Source organism: Falco cherrug, chromosome 4 (genome assembly GCF_023634085.1).
Source record: "Falco cherrug isolate bFalChe1 chromosome 4, bFalChe1.pri, whole genome shotgun sequence".
In the NCBI taxonomy this organism is placed as follows: Eukaryota; Metazoa; Chordata; class Aves; order Falconiformes; family Falconidae; genus Falco; species Falco cherrug.
In genome coordinates, this window is record NC_073700.1 from 34,158,173 (window position 1) to 34,177,680 (window position 19,508).

At 36.1% G+C, this 19,508-nt stretch overlaps 1 protein-coding gene across 1 annotated transcript in view; it reads right to left on the minus strand.

Annotated features, from left to right (window-relative positions):
• IQCK (IQ motif containing K) overlaps positions 1–19,508 on the minus strand; it is a 50,492-nt gene that overhangs the window by 29,795 nt on the left and 1,189 nt on the right. Inside the window, exons 2-7 of the mRNA XM_055707029.1 lie at positions 19,348–19,403; positions 17,462–17,600; positions 15,318–15,415; positions 10,169–10,221; positions 9,974–10,051; positions 366–450 (exon numbers count right to left, since the gene is read on the minus strand). Of these exons, the coding sequence (XP_055563004.1) occupies positions 366–450; positions 9,974–10,051; positions 10,169–10,221; positions 15,318–15,415; positions 17,462–17,600; positions 19,348–19,403 (509 nt within the window). The remainder of the gene's footprint in view (positions 1–365; positions 451–9,973; positions 10,052–10,168; positions 10,222–15,317; positions 15,416–17,461; positions 17,601–19,347; positions 19,404–19,508) is intronic.

The following is a 19,508-nucleotide window of genomic DNA, read 5'->3' on the forward strand; positions in this document are numbered from 1 at the left end:
TCTCCACACTCACTTCACGCATCCCTGCATGAAACAAAATAACACTTCATCCTTTAGCAACTAGCCAAAGATCAACTAAAATACAAAAAATAAATTGTTCAGTGTTAATTGTACTTCTGAAAATCTAATTTCTGAGGATTCTCTGTTGTTGAGGAAAACAGTGAGATTACATCAGCGTAAGTGCCTGTGAAAAGACTGTAGTCACTAGGCATAAGGCAGAGCAACATTCAAAGCCAATGAACCATGGGGGTCTCAGCAGCTATTTATAGTATCCCCTACTTAAAATTTATGTAAGGATTCTCCCTGGGGCCTTCACAGTCCTACAGTTTTCAACATCAAGCGAAATAATTATAGATTATTCTTACCCGATAACCTCTCCAGAAGGACTGAATTACTATGCTTGCTTCTTCTTCTGATAGAAGGAGAGATAGAGGAATTGGTGGCCTAGGACTTTAAAAAAATAATTGTTTTGTAAACAGACAGCCTATAAATGTAAAATGCTTTCTTCCCTAACAGTATATTTTATAAAAAAGACAAAGGTTGTTCAGGAGCTTGAAAGATCCAATTTTGTATTGCTCCAAAGGTAAAATGTGCAAAGAAAATCTCCTTTAAAAATACATTCTGCATTATCTACGCCACAATAATTTCTTCTTTAAAACAGTAATATAAAAATGGCACACCAAGAGCAGTAATCTTTCTTATTCTTCTACATGAATTTCAAACTCCTATTGTTATGGTAAGGTTTGAGGCAGCAGTGGGAGGGGGGCAGGAGAAGTCGGCATGCCATTTATAAAGCAGAGGTTTTAGTGTGCATGCAGCAATGAACAGACTTATGATGTAAATGTTTATAGCAATTATTAAATACACAAAACACAAATATATTTTAGTTCATTAACTTACATCACGATTTCACTTAAAATTAAAATGTACTGAACAAAGTAATGATTATCATATCTGCATAAGCATGGATCCATGTTTAGAAATTTCTAAAGAAGTTCTTAAAAAGCTGAAATTTTACTTCTGATAGAATATAGACATTATTTGGTGATAAAAGAAAGTAATACATACGTGAAGTCAACACTTTTCAGCCAAAATATAAAGTAATTTGAAAGCATGTTTGGTGATTCTGTTGCTACCAATTTTAATGGGAAACATTCCAAACTATAATTACAATTCAGCCATCACTAACAAAACCTAAAATCACTATATCCAATCATCCATCCCAAAAGCCATTTTCTATGAATGTCGATTTACATGTCTCACACAATGATCAGATGGCATCCATTAGAAAGGACAAGACAAAATTATTTTATATAGTTTCTTTTACAATAAATGTAATTTAAAGGTAATGAACTATAGGGCACCGTTGCAACTCATGAAAATACCAATTACAAACAGCAGACTTGGCACAGCATTAGAATGGCTGCTAAGAGCCACGCTCTGTGCATGGGAAACAGATTGAACGCAGCTTTGACTTGGAAAACCACAACATTATGAATTTGGATGCAGCAATCATCTACAAACACATGCAATCCACACAGGAACATTATTTGTGGTATTTATACTATAAAGACACACATACTGTAAAGACCATCAATTAACAAGCTTTTTATGCAGTCTTACATTTTTTGGCTAAAACATTACTTCTGCCATTTCTTTTGGAAATTTATTTTACAGTATATTACAGATCAAGCTAGGAGGCTTGACAGCTTACATTTTCCTTTCACTTAATTTCATTCATATTAGTCTCTGCCCTAGTAAGCTTCCCAGCTCTCTGACGTCTTTCTCCTAGGGCTTGTCTTCACCAAAGGAGCATTTCAACTTAGAGCACAATCTTAACTGTTATCTAATCCTACACTGACTACACCGTTTTAGTCTGTGTACTCAGCTAAATTGGTCTCACCATCATGTCAGCTGAGTTTTGGCCTACATTTATTTCAACACGAAAGAAAACCTCGGTCTGTTTGGAAAAGTAGAAATAAGACAAAAATAAAAGGAGTCTCTCACTAAGCTAAACAGTTTTAGCTCTGTGAACATTGATTAGCATTTTTACAGCTCAAGGGAAATCACAAGTGCTGGACAAGCAAGGCTTCCCGAGCTAACAGCTTCTTATAATTAGTCTTAAAAATATGAAGTTGGACTGTGCTGGTTTGCCTGATAGGCTTTCATCCTCTGTTCTATTTTTGATCTCTTTGAACACCAAAACTTACAGTGGGAAAATCACAGAAAGACCTACATATTTTCACCAGTTATATCAAAGACATTGAACTTGCTCTAAGAATGAGTACATCTCCAAAGAACAAACTGAGATTTCTCCTCGCCTGCAAGGCCAACTCTAGCATTCATTTGCTTTCATTTTCAAAAATGTCTAGTTTATAATCCAACACTAAATTTGAGAAACCAATATAAAAATCAAGCAAGACAGGACTTCCTTTTCAGTACAACAGTCACTGGCAAATATCAATCATTTCAACAGGGCAGCTTTAAAGAAGAGAAGTCATGCCAGGTCCGGTTCTGTCTGAAAGAGTACAGGCAATTGGCTTCGGGTCAAATAAAAATAGAATCTGAGCAGAGGCAATCGCCCCTCAGCAGTGAACTAGGAAAAGAGGGAATATGTCATTTGTGGCAGAAGACAGCTGTATGCCTCCAAGAAGATTAAAACTGACAGTAAAATGCACACTGACTACATTCTGCTTATTTAGTCTTTGATTATGCACAATCTTAAAAGCCCACACATTAAACCTATTGAGATATATATAGATATATATATATAGGATATATTGTTTAACATAAGATACACCTGTAAAAGAGCATCAGTACAATTATTTTTAAGTATTATATTTTACCAAATCTGAGTAAAGCAGACACTGACCAGAGGAAAGGTAAATTCCAGAAACACATTTCTTGCTTTATGAGCAAACTTGTACAGATCCTGATTATGTGAGATGCTTACTAATTATATTACATTATAAGGTGGAATTTGGCACCCAGAAGATACAAAACAGACTTGCATTAAATAAACGTATGAGGTATATGAAAAAGGTTCTTATTGAAGACATGTATCTGATTCTTCATGGACAGAAGCTGGGTTTCTCAATGAACTCTGAAGAAGGTGCAGAGGGGAGAAAGCCTTCCATTAGCTTGTCCGCAAAACAGACAAGCTAACCTATGGAGTTCACAGTCATGCTGAGGGACACTCTATACAGTCAGTATTTGTGCACAGTAATGTCCAGAAACCCCAGCTGTCACTAAGTTCCTACTCTGTCCTACAAATATGTCTGACTCTTTCCTTGAAAAGGAAATACAAGGAAACATTTAATCAAGCAAAATTTTCACTATGTGTAATTCAGGATTTTGTAATTACTCTTCCTATTTAAATCTGTTCCCTAACCGTAACAGACAACCACCACATTTAACCACCAGCCTTACAACTAGCTGCCTGCAGGACCCCTGCGCTAGCCACAGAGAGCATCAGTGCCTGAAGCAGATGGGTTCAGGTGACAGGGGAATATCCAGGTACACCAACGAATGATCAGGGCTTCCCTCTGGTTTTAGAAAGCTCATCTCTGGAAATATTGAAGCGACCCTAATAACAGGAATCAGGCCTTCTGGAGGCCTGTAAGCTTCAATGCGACAGCCGCTGCCATATTAAACAGCCACAACCACTTCACCTTTAATTTGACTTTGATGGTTATTGTTCTTGAATATTTATATCATATATGAACATAGGCAACGACAGAATCGCTGCAAAATTCATAATCTAAAAGACACAAGAACAGACCAAAGAATAGGGATAAATATACATCACACAAGTAAATGACCATGGTGATCTGCTTAACTCTTAAAAAAAGGATTCTGAGAAAGTCTTCGGTTTGGAAAGTACTCCAGAAATTCAAATGCTGGTTTGAACAACCAAAAAATTGTTCTGGAAATTTTCCAAAGTAGTTTTACATTTCCATTATTTCTTATTCCTACTCATAGAATCTAGAAATACTAGAGCAGCACCTGCCTTCATTAAGTTCTTCTCCTTACATGCCTATCCAGAGCTGCAAGTGTGCAACAATGAAAAAGCATAGTTTTGATGCAAAATAAATGTCTCAAAAAATCTCTGCTATAGATACTATTAAGATCATTTGCCCCAAAAGCAGGAAGACAATTATTCATAAGCAATCGGACACTGAAGTACTGATTTATCTGACCTGGTATTTATAACCAATTAGATATATTAATCATGTATTACATTATCACTGTATGAGTCTCGCAGGTTTACAGGGAAATATTCCCACAGACACTTGACAAAAATACCCTGGAACATTTTCACAAGTCAAATCAAGTATGAACTGAGACCTTTCTTTGTAACATTTTAAGTATTAATACAACTATTCAAAAGTCAGAAAGACATTACTAACTACTGGTTTTTACAGTAATCTAAGTGCTCTGGAAGAAGAGAAAAGTATTTGGAGGAAAAAAAACACCAACAAATAAAAGCTCCTTGATACTGCCAATAGCTAAATGAAGGGAAAAAAAAAAGTATTTATTTTGACCCCTTTGCCCCCCTTCGTTCTGTGCATCTTCCACTGCTTTCCTGGTCTTTTGAATACACTTTTGTATTTCAAATATCGTCAAATATAAAGGCTCTAAGTTGTGAACAAACAAAACATTTAACTTTTAAATTTATTGGTTCATTTCTGTCTCAGCCACAATTCTAAAACAAGAGACCACACACATAAAAAAGATGCAAAATATTACAGTATAAAAAACCTATCAATATACACTTAGAAGTATTATCAAAGTGGTCATAGTGATAATATGCATACAACAGTTAACATATACAAATTATTTATATACTTATTTACTATTTATAATGAAGAAAAGACATGGTAAAAAGAAACGACGGTGTGGAACTAACATGAGAAAGTTGTTAAGTGGGGAGGCAGAGTCATATAATGGACAGGAGAATGAGGCAGAACAGGTGAATGGTAACAAGAATGTCAGAGGAATGAAAGGAAGCACAGCAAGAAGTCTCAGTGGTGAGAACATGCCAAAACAATAGCAGAGCAAGAATATTCTGTCTGACCATTATAGTGGCTTTCCTGCCTCTTAGTATGCTCTCTACTTGTGAAGGACTTATCCATTTTAATGATTAAACTCAGTCCTCCTCCTGTGCTTGCATACTTGCTACATATTTTGCAAATCATAATGTGTTGCCTCAGTTTTCTCTTTTGTATAACCAATATTTATGTATTCTGTAAGAATGTTTGTGGTCCTGGACTGAAGGAAACCAAACGTGGACCTATTCCAAAGTCCACTCATGCCAGTCGGGAAATTTCCATCTATGTGTAACTTTAGCTCAGACTTCATATCCTGTAAGCACAAAGACCTAACAACAGCAAAAATAATCTCCCCTTAGTGCTCTAACAGCAACATTAGTAAGGTCTCACAAACCACTAATACATTTTCAATTATTTTTTTTTTCAAATTTCAATTTTCTCATTGCCATTTTGACAATTTTACATAAATTCAGGCAAGTTTCAACACTGCATCAGGATCTGTAGCCATAAAACCTCAACCTCATAAAACACCATTACACAATGTATTTTATACAGAAACTTCGGGCAATTTTCCAACACACAGTTGTAGTTTTTTTAAGTCAAAAAATTCTCCTTTGTTACCTTGAATTCTGCCATATTACTGGACTGGCAAGTCTTTACTTGGATCCACCCAGAATTACATTCATACAGACATATTTGTTGGAATTTTCTGTTATTACAATTAAACGTGCTGCTCATCATATCCCCAAAGCAAGACTTAAAGCTCAAATTATTACAGAAAATGAAAGAAAAATCACAATGCAAATCAAATATACTCTAAACATGGCTGGTTTAGAGACAAACCAGTGAAATACAGCAGTGTGCAGAAAGCAAAGCCTGTAGAAACTGGGCACATTATGGAAAAAAAGAAATTAGTCACCCGTGCAAAATTACCCCTATTGGCCATCTGAGAACTGACAATGAAGTCAACTGTAAAGGCAGCTGAGACCAGCAGACTTCAACTAATTAAAATATTGGGGGGCAGGGAGGAAATTTTTTTTTTAATCCATGTGTATATATGCATATATAGGTATTCAGCAAAAAGCAACTGCTTCAGTTTTAGTAATCATTTATAGACTTATATATATATTTATCTTAGCTGTCCACTTCATTAAAGCCACGATAAATTTATTTTTTCTGTATCTGCACATTTATTTTGGTACACATAGATAGATTAAACCAGGAAATGTGTCCTTCTGAACTGAGTATGAAGTAAATAATTCCATATAGAAAATTAGAAAATGCAGATAAATAAATTCTTGTGAATTAATGCTTATTTATAAAATGCACCTCCAGTTCCTGTAACCCCTGCAATATACACATACAAAGACTGATCTTGAACAGCCAGGGAAATACTTATGCTTATTCCTAACCAAGATCCATATACCATTCTCCTTCACTGAATGTAAGGGTTGAAGGTGAACCTGAACAATACTGTCATATTATTAAATTCACGTGACAGTAGACTTTTATGATATCAGTATTTTTCAAAGCAGTGGAACTATTTTTTATGGTTTTCTTAATATTTCTTTCATTAATATGCTAAAGAAGGTTGGGTATGATACTTCCATGATACTCAGAATAAAAACTCAGCCTATCTATGCCAGAAAACTAAAATTTCAGGGGAATCAGGGCATATACACAGATCACACTCTTTCCCTGTCCCTGATTCAGTACATAGAGCTTGGTTACTTGCGAATGAGCTTCACTGCTATTCAACCAGAAACACCACTGGAAAATGCTGACAAAAGGCAACTGTGCTGCTCATTAGCATATTTATAGGAGTACAAAACATTCAAGGTTCTAATTCTATCTACTTTACTTGGATATATCAGCAGTCCTGAATGTAAAGATAGGGACATTGGTATGTATTTTAGGAAGTCTCCAAAAACTTTTGTTAGTTTCTTTTTAAAACTCCAGTTTCTTGTCCTTTGAAAGGTACAGCTGTCCTTTAGGAAAACGTTCCCCTGGACATGAAATGTAGATTACCAGTCAGTGTTGAGGCTGCTCCTTCTACTGCTTTTGAAATCTGTTTCAGGAATCAAGGATTACCAAGAGATATAATATTTTGTCAGTGCTACTGGTAACATACAGAACCCAGCAGAAGACAAGGTAGCTAACCGAGGCTTTTATTTACTGATGTCATGGCAATTACTGTAAATACTAAGGCTGAAAACAAATTTAAATTTTACAAGCTCCTTCACCTACAGTAATCAGCTTTTAAAGGTACAATGCATGCATTTAAAATTCTGGAAAGTGATGCACCATTTGGGTCTCCTTGTAAAGGAAAAGTAGGCTGCAAGATCTCATTTAGAAATACATCATACAGAGTGAGGCTCATAAGACTGTGGCTTTGACTATTCTTAAAAAAAAAAAAAAAAAAAAAAAAAAGAGCTTCAAAGTAAAAACTGGAGGCACTGGAGGAGAGCCAAAGTAGTCATACAGAAGCATGGAATACATTAAAAAAAGCTGGATCTCTGACAGAACAAAAATTTATCCCTCTGGGTTTATTTTTTTTATAAGCATGAAGACCACTTTGCACTGATAAACACTATCGTAACACAATATAGAAATGTATTTCTGTTTAACATACTTTTCAGAATGCTTTTCAAATTTAGACAAGTAACTGAAAAAGCAACACAAGAGTTTACCCCTTAAATTTGCAGCAACACTTTTAACTTCTTTTTCTTTACTATACCATCTAAACAGTTGGGATAAGGATGCTTCCCCTCAAAATCTGACCAGCACTTTTTAGCATATTGTCACTTAGATATTCATAAATCCTGTTAAAAAATGAAAACTCCTTTATAAATAAAAATGGAAATGGCAATAAAAAGCATAGAATCAATTACATTTTAAATGTGATATCTGGAAGGATAGATAATAAACTATTCATGACATATCCAGGACATAAAAATAAATTATCTCATTTTTATTCTTATTTAATATTGTAATCTGTCATTTTGCTCTAATAAGCAATTTTCATTAAGAAAGTTCATGAAGTTCATTAAATTTCATAAGCAATAGTCATTAAGAAATCTGTAATTTTAAGATAAGTTCACAAAAAGCTGGGGTTTAATTACTATTTTAGAGGTCTACTTGTTTAGCAGATTTAAGAGTAAATGTGTACCGGTTTCCGTAGGACTTTGACACTTCAGTGTCCTTGTGGAGCTGTCACTACGTTATTTAGGAGCACAAGTACTAACAGAAGCTATGAGTCATTCAGGCTGTGATTCCACCATGTATTTCTCTTGCTGGCACAGCTGACTCAAGCAGTTCCTGCCACCACCTCTGTATCTTAGCAGCTCATTTGTTCTATTCACCTTGCCCTGAACCCTTCATTTTAATCCTTCTTTTCTGCCAATACAAAAGTTTGTCAGGCTTCCAGGTGAACCAGATCGGAGAAATTATCTATACTTTAAACAGCCATACAAACCACCCGCACAGATTTTGGCAGAGAGATTTCTAGCTCTGAGTAGGTCCCTGATCAGGATAACCAAGCATCCTACCAGACAGGGTGATAGGTTGCCTCCAGGCAGGTTGCGGTGAAGAACAGGAGAGAGCAGGGAACCATTTAGGTCAGCTTTACTTCCAAAAGAAATGTTTGTTAAACTGTGATCGTAGATATTTACATTAGGTACAAATATCCATCCTCACAATTCAGTGGTATCAAAACTGCCTTACTACCCAAGAGCTCTTCAGCATGCTTAAGAAATGAGTATGACAACCTCACCACAGTTCATGAAGTTTCCAAACTACAAAATTCACCGCCTTTAATGGGAATCTTGTTGACAAGACCTAGAAAGCTACAGAGGGAAACCATTATAAATGTCCTACCAGTGGTAGGTTTGAACAGTGGCTGGACAGTATGATGCAGTAGCAGGTACCAGAAGGTATCGGAGTTGGGATGCAATGGGTTACTCTCCAGAATGTCCATCTCTTACCGCAGAAACTTCCTACACAACTATGATCACATGAGTACCTCTAAGACAGTCGAAGTTAACTGCTCATTCCACAATTATCAGCTTGTCTCCAAAGACCTGTGAATGTCAAGGAGCTTTCCCCTTGCTGGATCAGTGACTCAACGTTCCAAGTTTCACAGGACAAGACTTCAAGAAAGCTCAATTTCCATTTATATAGCGTAATGAAGTAAATACATCTCCAAAGATACTAATATCTCTAAGTTTTCACCAACTACCAATCTCGCCTCTATTTAAGTTTGCAAATGGAATTTTTTCTTTAAAATCTGACCTCTGTAATTTTCTTATTCTCTCACTGTGGACTATGATTTTACTCTTCTTTTCTCATACATCAGCTACGTTTTAAAACAAAATGCATTCTCGAGGACAGTAACATTTCTTTCAAAACTACTGTGTAGCTTGGTTCTACAGGAATAACGAGGAATACATGATTGAAGCTGCCAAAACAAATGTTCATTTCTCAAATGCAAAGTCATAAATGTCTGCAGAAATGCATCCTAACACCAAGGATTATTACAGGTATTTTTAAAACAGCTGCTTACAGTTAGAGGAAGAATTTCTAGACTATATATCCTCAAAGATTTCCATAGTAGGAAGCAGTACTGAAAACACTGCTTTGCTCCGTAGTACAAAGATATTCATAATATCACCAGACTATTTGAATGCCCTGCATTCTACAGTTAAAATGTTTAGGAATTCTAAACTAGTAGCTCTGTGAACAGTCCTTGTACAAAATACCTTGTAACCAATACAGTATCAAGTTAGAAAGCATCATACAGTTCTTTGCTGCACACAGTAAAGGGCATTTAGAGGGCACAGTTGCAACGCTTCAAAGCTCCATTACTTTTTTGGAATAGCAAGGGAAAAAGAATAAAAGGAGAAAAGGTTACTGCAATAACTTACTGATCCTTTAGCCAGTCGTTAACAAAAGGAATGGAGAAGAAATCTGTGAATGACTCATCTTTCCTCTTTGGGTTCTTGCTGATAACAAAAAGAGAAAGAAAACAACTCATATTAATTTAAATTTCAGCTATTTGCAAATTAATGCCTTTGAACCATTAAGTGTAATTAAAAGTAAAAAAGCCACGATTAACTTACTTGTATAACCACTCAGTTAGGAAATCACAGGCAATAAATTTGGTCCTTTTTCTCTAAAGATAGAAGATAGTTTCAGATTATTTATTATCTTTGGATTGGACACATGTTTTTACTACTGGAGGGGAACAGAAGCTAAATTGACTGCTTTTATTAAATAAAATATAGAGTACATTACTCTGTCTACTTTAATATTGCTACTGCCAACAGTCAGTAGCTCAGCCAAAATTTTAGAAATTTTGTGGAATGCTTTCAAGTCAAGTCAAAAACTGAGTGAGAAAATGCTACATATACTATCTTGGTATTTGCTGCAGTATAGCTATAACAAATACCTCTGAAGGGTGTTTTAAGTGGCAATCTCATTGCAAAGAAATTAACAGGACTCATATATGAAAATATGTTGAAAATGACTTGCCATTTTGTTCAAAGTACTATTACCATACTACCATACTTAAAATACCTCACTGCTTCCAAGGCACAGAAGGAACATGGATGGAATATTGTTTCCTCCTGCGTACGGAACCAGCTTGAAGGCATTGTGAATACCCGAGACACACACAGAGCAGAGTATTGTATGGCTGCTCAGACAAAACCGTCTGTTGGGTACTCTGGAAAGGAAGGCAGAAACAAGGCATATGTATATCCACAACCATGGATACCATGGATGTTAGAGAGAATCCAGTAGAAAATTAAAAACGGGGAGCTTCAGAGCAAAACATTTGTGCTTTGCTCTGAAAAAAAAAAAAAGGTAAGACTTTACTGCCACCAAAGAAAATTCTGCAAAATGCTTTGCAGTGGGTTACCCTTGGTGACTCATGCAGTCAGTACCTGTTTAGCTGAATGGCACTGTATGCTGTAAAATAAGTCTTGAGTTCAAAATTCAAAGCCTGAATTTTGGTCAATACAGAATTGACCAGGGCCTTCCTTTTCTTAGAGATTTCCTCTCCACATTCCATCTTTACAGACTGAATGTATACATGAGTTCAGGTGCTTACTCTGCTTATCATAAACCAGAGTAACCATGATATGGAGAATATAACATAGACTTCTGGTCAGAATAACAGAAGAGCTTGACTAGCACCTTCTGAACCCCTCTTACATGATATGTTATAGATGTAGACAGCCAGAACGCTAAAAGACATTAAGCCTCTGCAGAACAGAAACACCGATTAGCAGCCATCTAGCTAACAGCCTAGTTCCCAGCCAGAAGGTAATATTTACCCTGAAACAGGAGATTCAACTGCAATTACTACTTTTTAAGGAAGACAATTCACATGGGTCAAACACATTTGTAAAACAGCTAAACGTCATGAAAGAGGCTAGAATCTTGAATGAAATGTAAGAAATGAAGGTACTACTACCACTTGCTAAGAAAAATACAATACACATGTAACTGGAAATTCAACGCACGATGAATGGTTTTATTCTATGCATTATACTCACCATCTGCATTTCTCCCTGTGTTACAAGAATATGATGCAAAAAGAACTGGGGTACATGAACAGACAGGCAGAAAAAAATGCTCTACATGGCATAATTTGGCAGTCAGTGTACTACTTCAGCCACAGGTGAAGTGGAAGAGGAACACTGTGTGAGGTGCTGACTGCACAGTGAAGAGTACAGGGTAGTCATGTAGCTAGGGGATGTCAAATGTGAAGTTTAGAGCTAGACTGCTTGGGATGCCTAGACGATACCAGTGAAACCTTTTACCTTTCTAAGTGACTCTTAACCTTGGCAGACATACAGTCTTTTCCCACAGAAAGAGAGCTTCTTTTAAAAAACAGAAAAGCAGAAGAACAGGAAAAAAGAAAACATCACAAAACAATTATCAGTCCTGAACCCCATGTGCCTTTATGATCTGTTTCATGACGACAGAAGCTTTGGGGTTCACGTAGCACTCCATTAGAGTGCTTCGCTGCAAAGAAATACATCTCCTTAAGGAATTTTCACATTGTCATGCTAATGCCAGATACTGCTCCAAGAAGCCAAACATCTAAGCTTTAAGAGACCAACACCTTCATTGGAGAGCTACCTACAGGTCATTTTAGATGTTAAGTGGACAAATTTTGACTTGAACAGAAACTGAAAACAGATAGCAGAGTCTGATCATTGTTGTACAGCTATTCTCAATCACAGTATGAAACTGGGTCCCATTACTTAGTGAATTGTTTCAGAGAATAATTTCTATACTTTGACAGAAAAATTCAATTTAATCAAGAAGTAGTAATTTAATCTGTTTTAAGTAAACTGCTTTTCCTTTGCAACAGGAAAAAACAATCAGAACAGTGTTGTCAAAACAGTCATCACCAAAGAAATAAAATTCTTCTTGGTTTATCCTTGCTAGATCCAGTGAACTTACCAGGGAGGAATTTGGTCAAGCTGAGGGTTTTGGTTTTTTGGGGTTTTTTTGCCAGGAAACAGTCCACTTTGCTAGTGAATTAAAACATTAGTTGCACAGCAGTCAACATTTACAGAAGGGAAAAAATGACATAAGTTGACCTGCCTTTGACACGTTCATCCTATGTTACATGAATCAGGATAAACACAGGAAATACCTGCACAATGTGCATTGTTAACCTGCAGATGTGTTTATAAACTATTTATATTCAGAATTCATTTTCAATTTTTCAGTTTAAGTAAGATGTGCTTGGCAATAATCATGCAAAAATACTGGTGATCAGGAGATAGCAAAGTCATTAGGAAACGTTCTTCCATTCACTTTCCTTGAACTATCATACTTTTAAATATAATATAATCCACTACTGAATCTGATACAACATCCTCTTTCTGTGATTGCGAACCAGAAAGAAAAATCAGAGTTATGCTAATAACAAACACCTAAACATTGTTCAATTTTGATGCTGAAAAATGAATGCATTAGTCAGTTCTCATGAGAGAAAAGATTTAAGCAAATCATCTTCCCCCTGGAGACATTCAGTAGCAGACAGAATAAAGCACAGGAGAACTTAAGGAAGAAGGGGAAAAAAAATCAGCAAGGGAATACACTGGGCAATCTAATAGGTTTCTTTCATCTCTGATTTAAAAATGAAGGTTCTGCAGACCATTCTCATATTTATGTCAGTTTGAAGTCTGCAAATGTATCTAGCAGCTGGTGTTTTTTCTAGGTTTCTGCTTTACCAATTTTTCATATGTTCTACGTAATGCAAGAGAACCTACTTTAAAGGAAATGTTTAAGTTGTTATGTTTCTATACCACCTTCTGAGTAAGATCTTGCAGAATTCCTTCCTACACAAATGACTACTTTCAGCATGAACATCTCCTTTTCCTGACTTTCCCATCTGATTCTACAATTCTTCCTTTCCAGACATGGATGCATCTTTTCTGATCTCTTCCTTCAATTCCTCTGTTGGTCCCATGATCTGATCTCCCTTACCACAATTTAAATTGCTAAACAACTCTCCTACTTAAATTTTTTATTCTCTTCCCATTCATCTTCATTCTCCTTCAAAACATGAAAACCTTTAGTCCCTCTCATCAAAAACCCACTCTTCATTCTCCCTTACAATTCCCTCCCTCTTCTACCAGGCTCATTCAATGTCAACTGCAGTCAGTTCAGTTATTTCTCCCTTCCTTCCAGTACTTCTTCCATTTATCTTCCACTGGTTTATTCTATACAGCTGCCCTTTACAGCCTTTAATGACTCACGTCTATCCAAAATTCAACCCCAGTATTCTGTTCTCATCCTTCATTACTTTAGTTAGCTTAATCACAATTAATCATGTTCCTTTCCTGTTTTGTCATGAATTCCATGAATACTTCTACTCTTTGTTCTCCTATGTTTTGAAACTATCTTCTGGTGTGTTTATCACAAGATTTTTTCTCCCTGTCCCTAACTTTCTCTGGGTTTCTAAAGGCTCTAATTTGACCCTAAAAATCAGTTCTAGCTATTGCACTAACCATTTTAATACAAATTATAGCATGGGTTTTTTTCTCCAAATCCATATGGATCAACACATTTCTTATGAAACAAAAGTATAATCAGGAGTTACGTATTTAAGTCAGATAAGGAAACAATGTCCAAGTACAAGCACCTGGACAGTAAGGGAAAAGAACGCAAATATTCAGTTTTACAGCACGCATTGTTTTACTGGTTATTGTTCAAAAGGAGGAAGACATGATGTCACTGGAAAATGAACACCTGACATAAGCTTGCTTTCCTAAACTTGGTTTCCCAATAGCAGAACATCTCTTCATATAACAATGAGAATCACTCACTGTCTTTTTGATAAGATGTGCTCATTTTTATTAAGTTTATATGCATATTAGGAATGGATTTTTATCACTTTACTAAAAAGCAACACACAGACCCATACAAAACCCATTTCCAGAACAGATACTTCCTAATCTATATACCACTTTAGCTCTGCAAAATTTCCAAGATTAAAATAGACAAAGTAACCTTAGGTTTGTCCTGAGTTTGAAACTGAAATATTTCTAAGAATTTTCATACTTTTGTATTAAGTGCTGGTTTATTGCTTTTAGAAATATGTCACATCTATCAAGGACAGTATTTTAAGCCAGCTGTAAGACATGTCTTTTTCCTGTTAAAGGATACGCACTTCCTTTAAAAAAAAAAAAATCAATATAGATTTCATTAAAAGCATGATGAATAATATATATGTTCAATCTGTTCTTGGCTAGGTAATGTAAATGTGATGGCAAGAATGATGTACAGAGATGTCAAGCTATAATGACATGTAAACAAACCACTTTCCTATTTCACCTGTATTAATGACAGACTATAAATACATCTACAAATCAATCAGTTTATAGACACACACAAATCTTGTTAAGACCGAGCAAAACTTGTAATAACTTACTGTTATTGAATGTACAGATTTGGATTTGAAAGTCTGTTTCTCTAAAATAAAACACTATTTAGGCTAGATACTTAAGGAGGGTTTGTTGTGAGTTAGAGATTGTCATAATGGTCAAGTGTGTGTAGTATACAATCTGTTCCGAATTACTGGAGAAAACAACATTAAAGACCAGATCCAAAACAACTCATGATACATTATTTCATGATACTGTGGCTGGTTTTCATGCAAAAGACCAAATAAAGAAATACTGCCTGTGAAATAAAAGGCTCTAATTTCCTGCCAATGATTTGAACTGAAAACTAAAAACTAACCTCAAAACACTTTTCCTTCTTTGCTCGATGCAGAAGTTCAGCAATTCCGGGTAAGAGTACTGGAAATATGTAATACTCTAAGTATTCTTGAGGAGAACCTGAGTAAAACAGTACAGCCTTCACTTACAGGTAAGCACTTAGTTTCACAAAAATACAAATATTAGATATTGCAAACTAAGTATCAGTCATTTTACCGATACCGTCACAGCTTGAACTAAACAGATTCACTCGGTTCAGATACAGCCACAGACCTGCCTTTGCTTCTCTTCAGTCAAGACAACATAAACTTGAGTAAATTTCAAACTAAATGTACATCAACACTGCAAACTACAGTACACCTCACAAATGTCAGACTTAGTTTTAAATGAGTAAACTCAGACACCAGAAGCAGTTTAACCATGGAAATGAGAAGCAATGTGGACTAATTTACCCTGACAGAAAGAAAAGTAAATTAGCCAGCGCTGAACTCAGTGCTATTACAGCTCGACCACTTTTGGTAGCTATCCTCATGCCCTTTACAATCTGCAGTAACACAGCTGGTCATAAATTTCTAGGCAGAGGAAAACCCAAAGGTTTTATTTCAGTGGTGCTGTGATTTCTTTCTCATAATTACTTCCTACTTGCCAGGTGGTTCAGAAATTTGAATGTGGCTCCATATACCCAATTTTTCCACCTTGAGAGGGCTGTCTGGGTTGGCATCTCTCTTACATTTGACTGCACTGCCCTTACATGAGGTGCACCTACCATACTCATACATGTGCTCACATACATAGGCATCACCGAGTTTCATGTAGAAGAAAGCAGCTGCAGTCAGCATCACCAAAAACCAGCAGTGCTATTGCCCATGCTCTACATATAGCCTAATGGCTACATGCTTGCTGAACTGAGAGACTCAAGCTCTTTCCTTCTCAGCTTTTCTCCACATCTCCATCTTCCCTAATGGGACCTTTCACCATCAGCTTATAAACCGGGTGAAGCGGAGGAGCCTTCTACACCTCCTGATGAAGACACAGCACATGGAGGAACTCACATTCACTGGGCCAGAGGAAACAGGGAGCATGACCCTGTACAAAGCCCTAAGAGCATTTCCCTCAGCAAGGTGAACAAAACAAAATCAAACCTGTTAGGATCCCAGATAAGCAGGTGTGCCTTATCAGCTGAAGTGCTGTGCTTGATTTAAAGCCAGACTGCCTGCCATTCATTACATATTCGTGTTTTGGTGTGGTCAGTAAAGATTAAGTCACAGAAGTGTTCTCTTCTGGCAACACAGCTGAAACACTGAATTTATTCTCTGCTTTATACCTTTAATGGTTCACATACTGCCAGAAAATGTTCATAACTGGAAGGACACTATACATATAAAAGCCAAGGGTAACACTACTTCTGACTAGCAACAGGAATTCCTAATGAGCAGGAATGAGTGGAAGAGAATATAAGAAAAAAAGGAGGGCTAAAATGCATAATAAAAATACATTGCTACTTGGTAATTTTTATAAAGTATAGAAATAGATAAGAATGGAAGAACAAAACTTTAGAGCTTTTTCCATTCTAATTTGTAACCAGACAGGCAAAAATAATATTTTGAAAGCAGTTTTCAAGCTCAATTGTCTATTTAGACTCTTGATCCTAGTTTTGCATTATTAAATTAGAGGAAGAAATGCCTGCCTTTCTCTGATTTAAGTGGCTAAATAAAAAGTCACTTATTCAGAAGAAAACAGAACTACCTTAACAGCCAGACCAGGGGTCCTCAAACTTTTTAAACCCGGGCCGGCACGCGGATTAAGTGGCAGGAAATCATCTGCGGCTGCTTGGTTTCCCCCTCCAACCCCTGGCAGAGGAGGTTCTGTAAATATCGGGGGCCGGATTGATTGAGGACCCTGGGGGGGGCCATATCCAGCCAACAGGCCATAGTTTGAGGACCCCTGAGCTAGACAATGCCAGCGATTTGTAATGTACCATTTGAGTTTTCTGCCATTGACCAAGTGGCCATGCTAGTTCCATTTACAGACCAGGGGAATTCCTGCAAATTCCACTTAAGAAAAGGTGTTGCAGCTGTTAACACTTTAAATTCAACCAATTACAAACCCTGTCCAATGCAATAAAAATAATCACAGCAGGGTTCAAGATAATATACTCCTACTTACACGTTTTTGGATGAGGTGGTTCTGCAAAGGGGGCTGCCTCGGGTACGGGAAGCAACTGTTGGACAACAGTATCAGCTGCAGGGGCTGAATAAAATTGTTCCATATGTAATGGCTCCAATATTCCTGCTTCCAAAGACACCTGTTCAAGATAAATGTAACCTATATAAATACCCCATCAGACTGTAAAAAAATATAGAAGCCAATTCAACAGGGAAAATTATAAGGTCAGTTGAAAAATTATGGAATTATAATGGAAATAGTAAATTATTTCAGTATTTACCAAGTACTTCACAAGAAAAAATTTACATTTTAAAAAATTCTGCTGTTTCCAGCACAATAAAAATACACAAACCTAACAGCAGGTACATGACTGCTCTTAAAGACCATCTGGTGAGATATCACAATTTAAAAAAAATATTTTAAGTACTTTAAAATATTTAAATCTATTGCAAGAAATAGTAATTCTTTGAAAATAAAAATTGACAAGGTTTTCTGAATAAGTATTTTCCACTCAGAAGCTTAAATATATGTTTCTGTAGTGTTCAGAAGTTCTGATACTCACCTTCTAAGAAAAAGAAATTTTCCTTCTAAACAAAGCACAAACAGACAAATTCAGAGCAGATGCAAATCCAATAGTACAGAAACAATTATGGATACCATGAAAAAAAAGGGGCCACAATTTTACATATGGTTTTTAGGAGTGCAGAGACAGTTACAATGAGCCAGCAGAATACTCTTAACAGACAATGAGCTACACCTGTTATAGAAAGGCAGCTACATCCTTTTATCCCCTAGAATGCACCACATTACAGTTTGCTATGAGAACATGTTATGAAAACTATGTCACCTAAACAGTTTCACTTTAAAGTTCAATTGGATTTATGAGCTACTGAAAAGCAGGTGGTGGGATCAGGCCGCTACACCTACAATACACTGCATGTCAGCACGACAGCAGAGACTCCTTTTTAATAATCTGCAAAATTCAAAAAATGATCCTTTTGGAAACTTTTTTAATGTGCATCAACATAAAAATGTATATTATTTCATTTCAATGCTCAAATATATCAATATATCATGCCCAGACTAATGCCCCAAGCAGAGTTCACTATTGAAATTCACCAATAGCCTGTAACGAAGCCAGATTAGTTTGGGGAAACAGACAGGTCAACTGTCAGACAATTTAAACTACAACATCTTAAAATAGTTTTAAAATATCAAAGTAACCTAAATATAATAATAAAATAATACTAAAACATCTACAAAAAAGCGTAATTTAAATGAAAGTTAAATCTGTATGTGATGCTCAAAAGAATTAACTTTGCTGCTCCTAGAACTGCTGGGGACAAAGGTTTAAAGTGGTTTGTCTTTCTTAAGTTTTTATGTCTGCGAAACAAGTCTTCCTAGACTGAATTTATTTGGTCAGAATTAGACTTCAAACAACTCTGATCAGGTTTAATTCCACTAATTTCAATGTCCACATCTAAGTGGCCTATCACATATGTGAAACTGGGGCATAACTCCTTCACTGCACTTGCTCCCCTCTCCTGCATATTTCAGTACTCAGTCTGCCTCTGCCACCACTCAAAAGAGATCCTTGCATACTTCTGAGTCCTGCTGTGAAGCAGATAGTCACAGCAAAAAGACAGAAAGATGTACAAGGGAAACACAGCTGGTAATCTAATTTTAGGATAGTGCTATTGAAGTTGCTTTAAATAAAAGCAATGACTTGGAATATTACTTTTGTTGGTTCACAGTTGTTTGCAAAATACAGTTTTGTTTTCATTTTGAGAATGAGCCTACTCTGTGGGTACCTAATTTGCCCATTTAGTTATTTAAAATCTTTTAAAACCAGCCCTAGGCAGCTTTTTCACTCGAGCTATACTCACAGATCCTTTTTTTGATTCAGGAACATCTGGAAATTGAGGCTGTTCTGCTTCATACTCTAAAAGTAAAAGGAAATATAACATTTATCCAGAAGACTTAAAAAACATATTTATTTTCTTCCTAAACAAACATTACTTTCTAAAGATATTTATTCTGGCTTGAA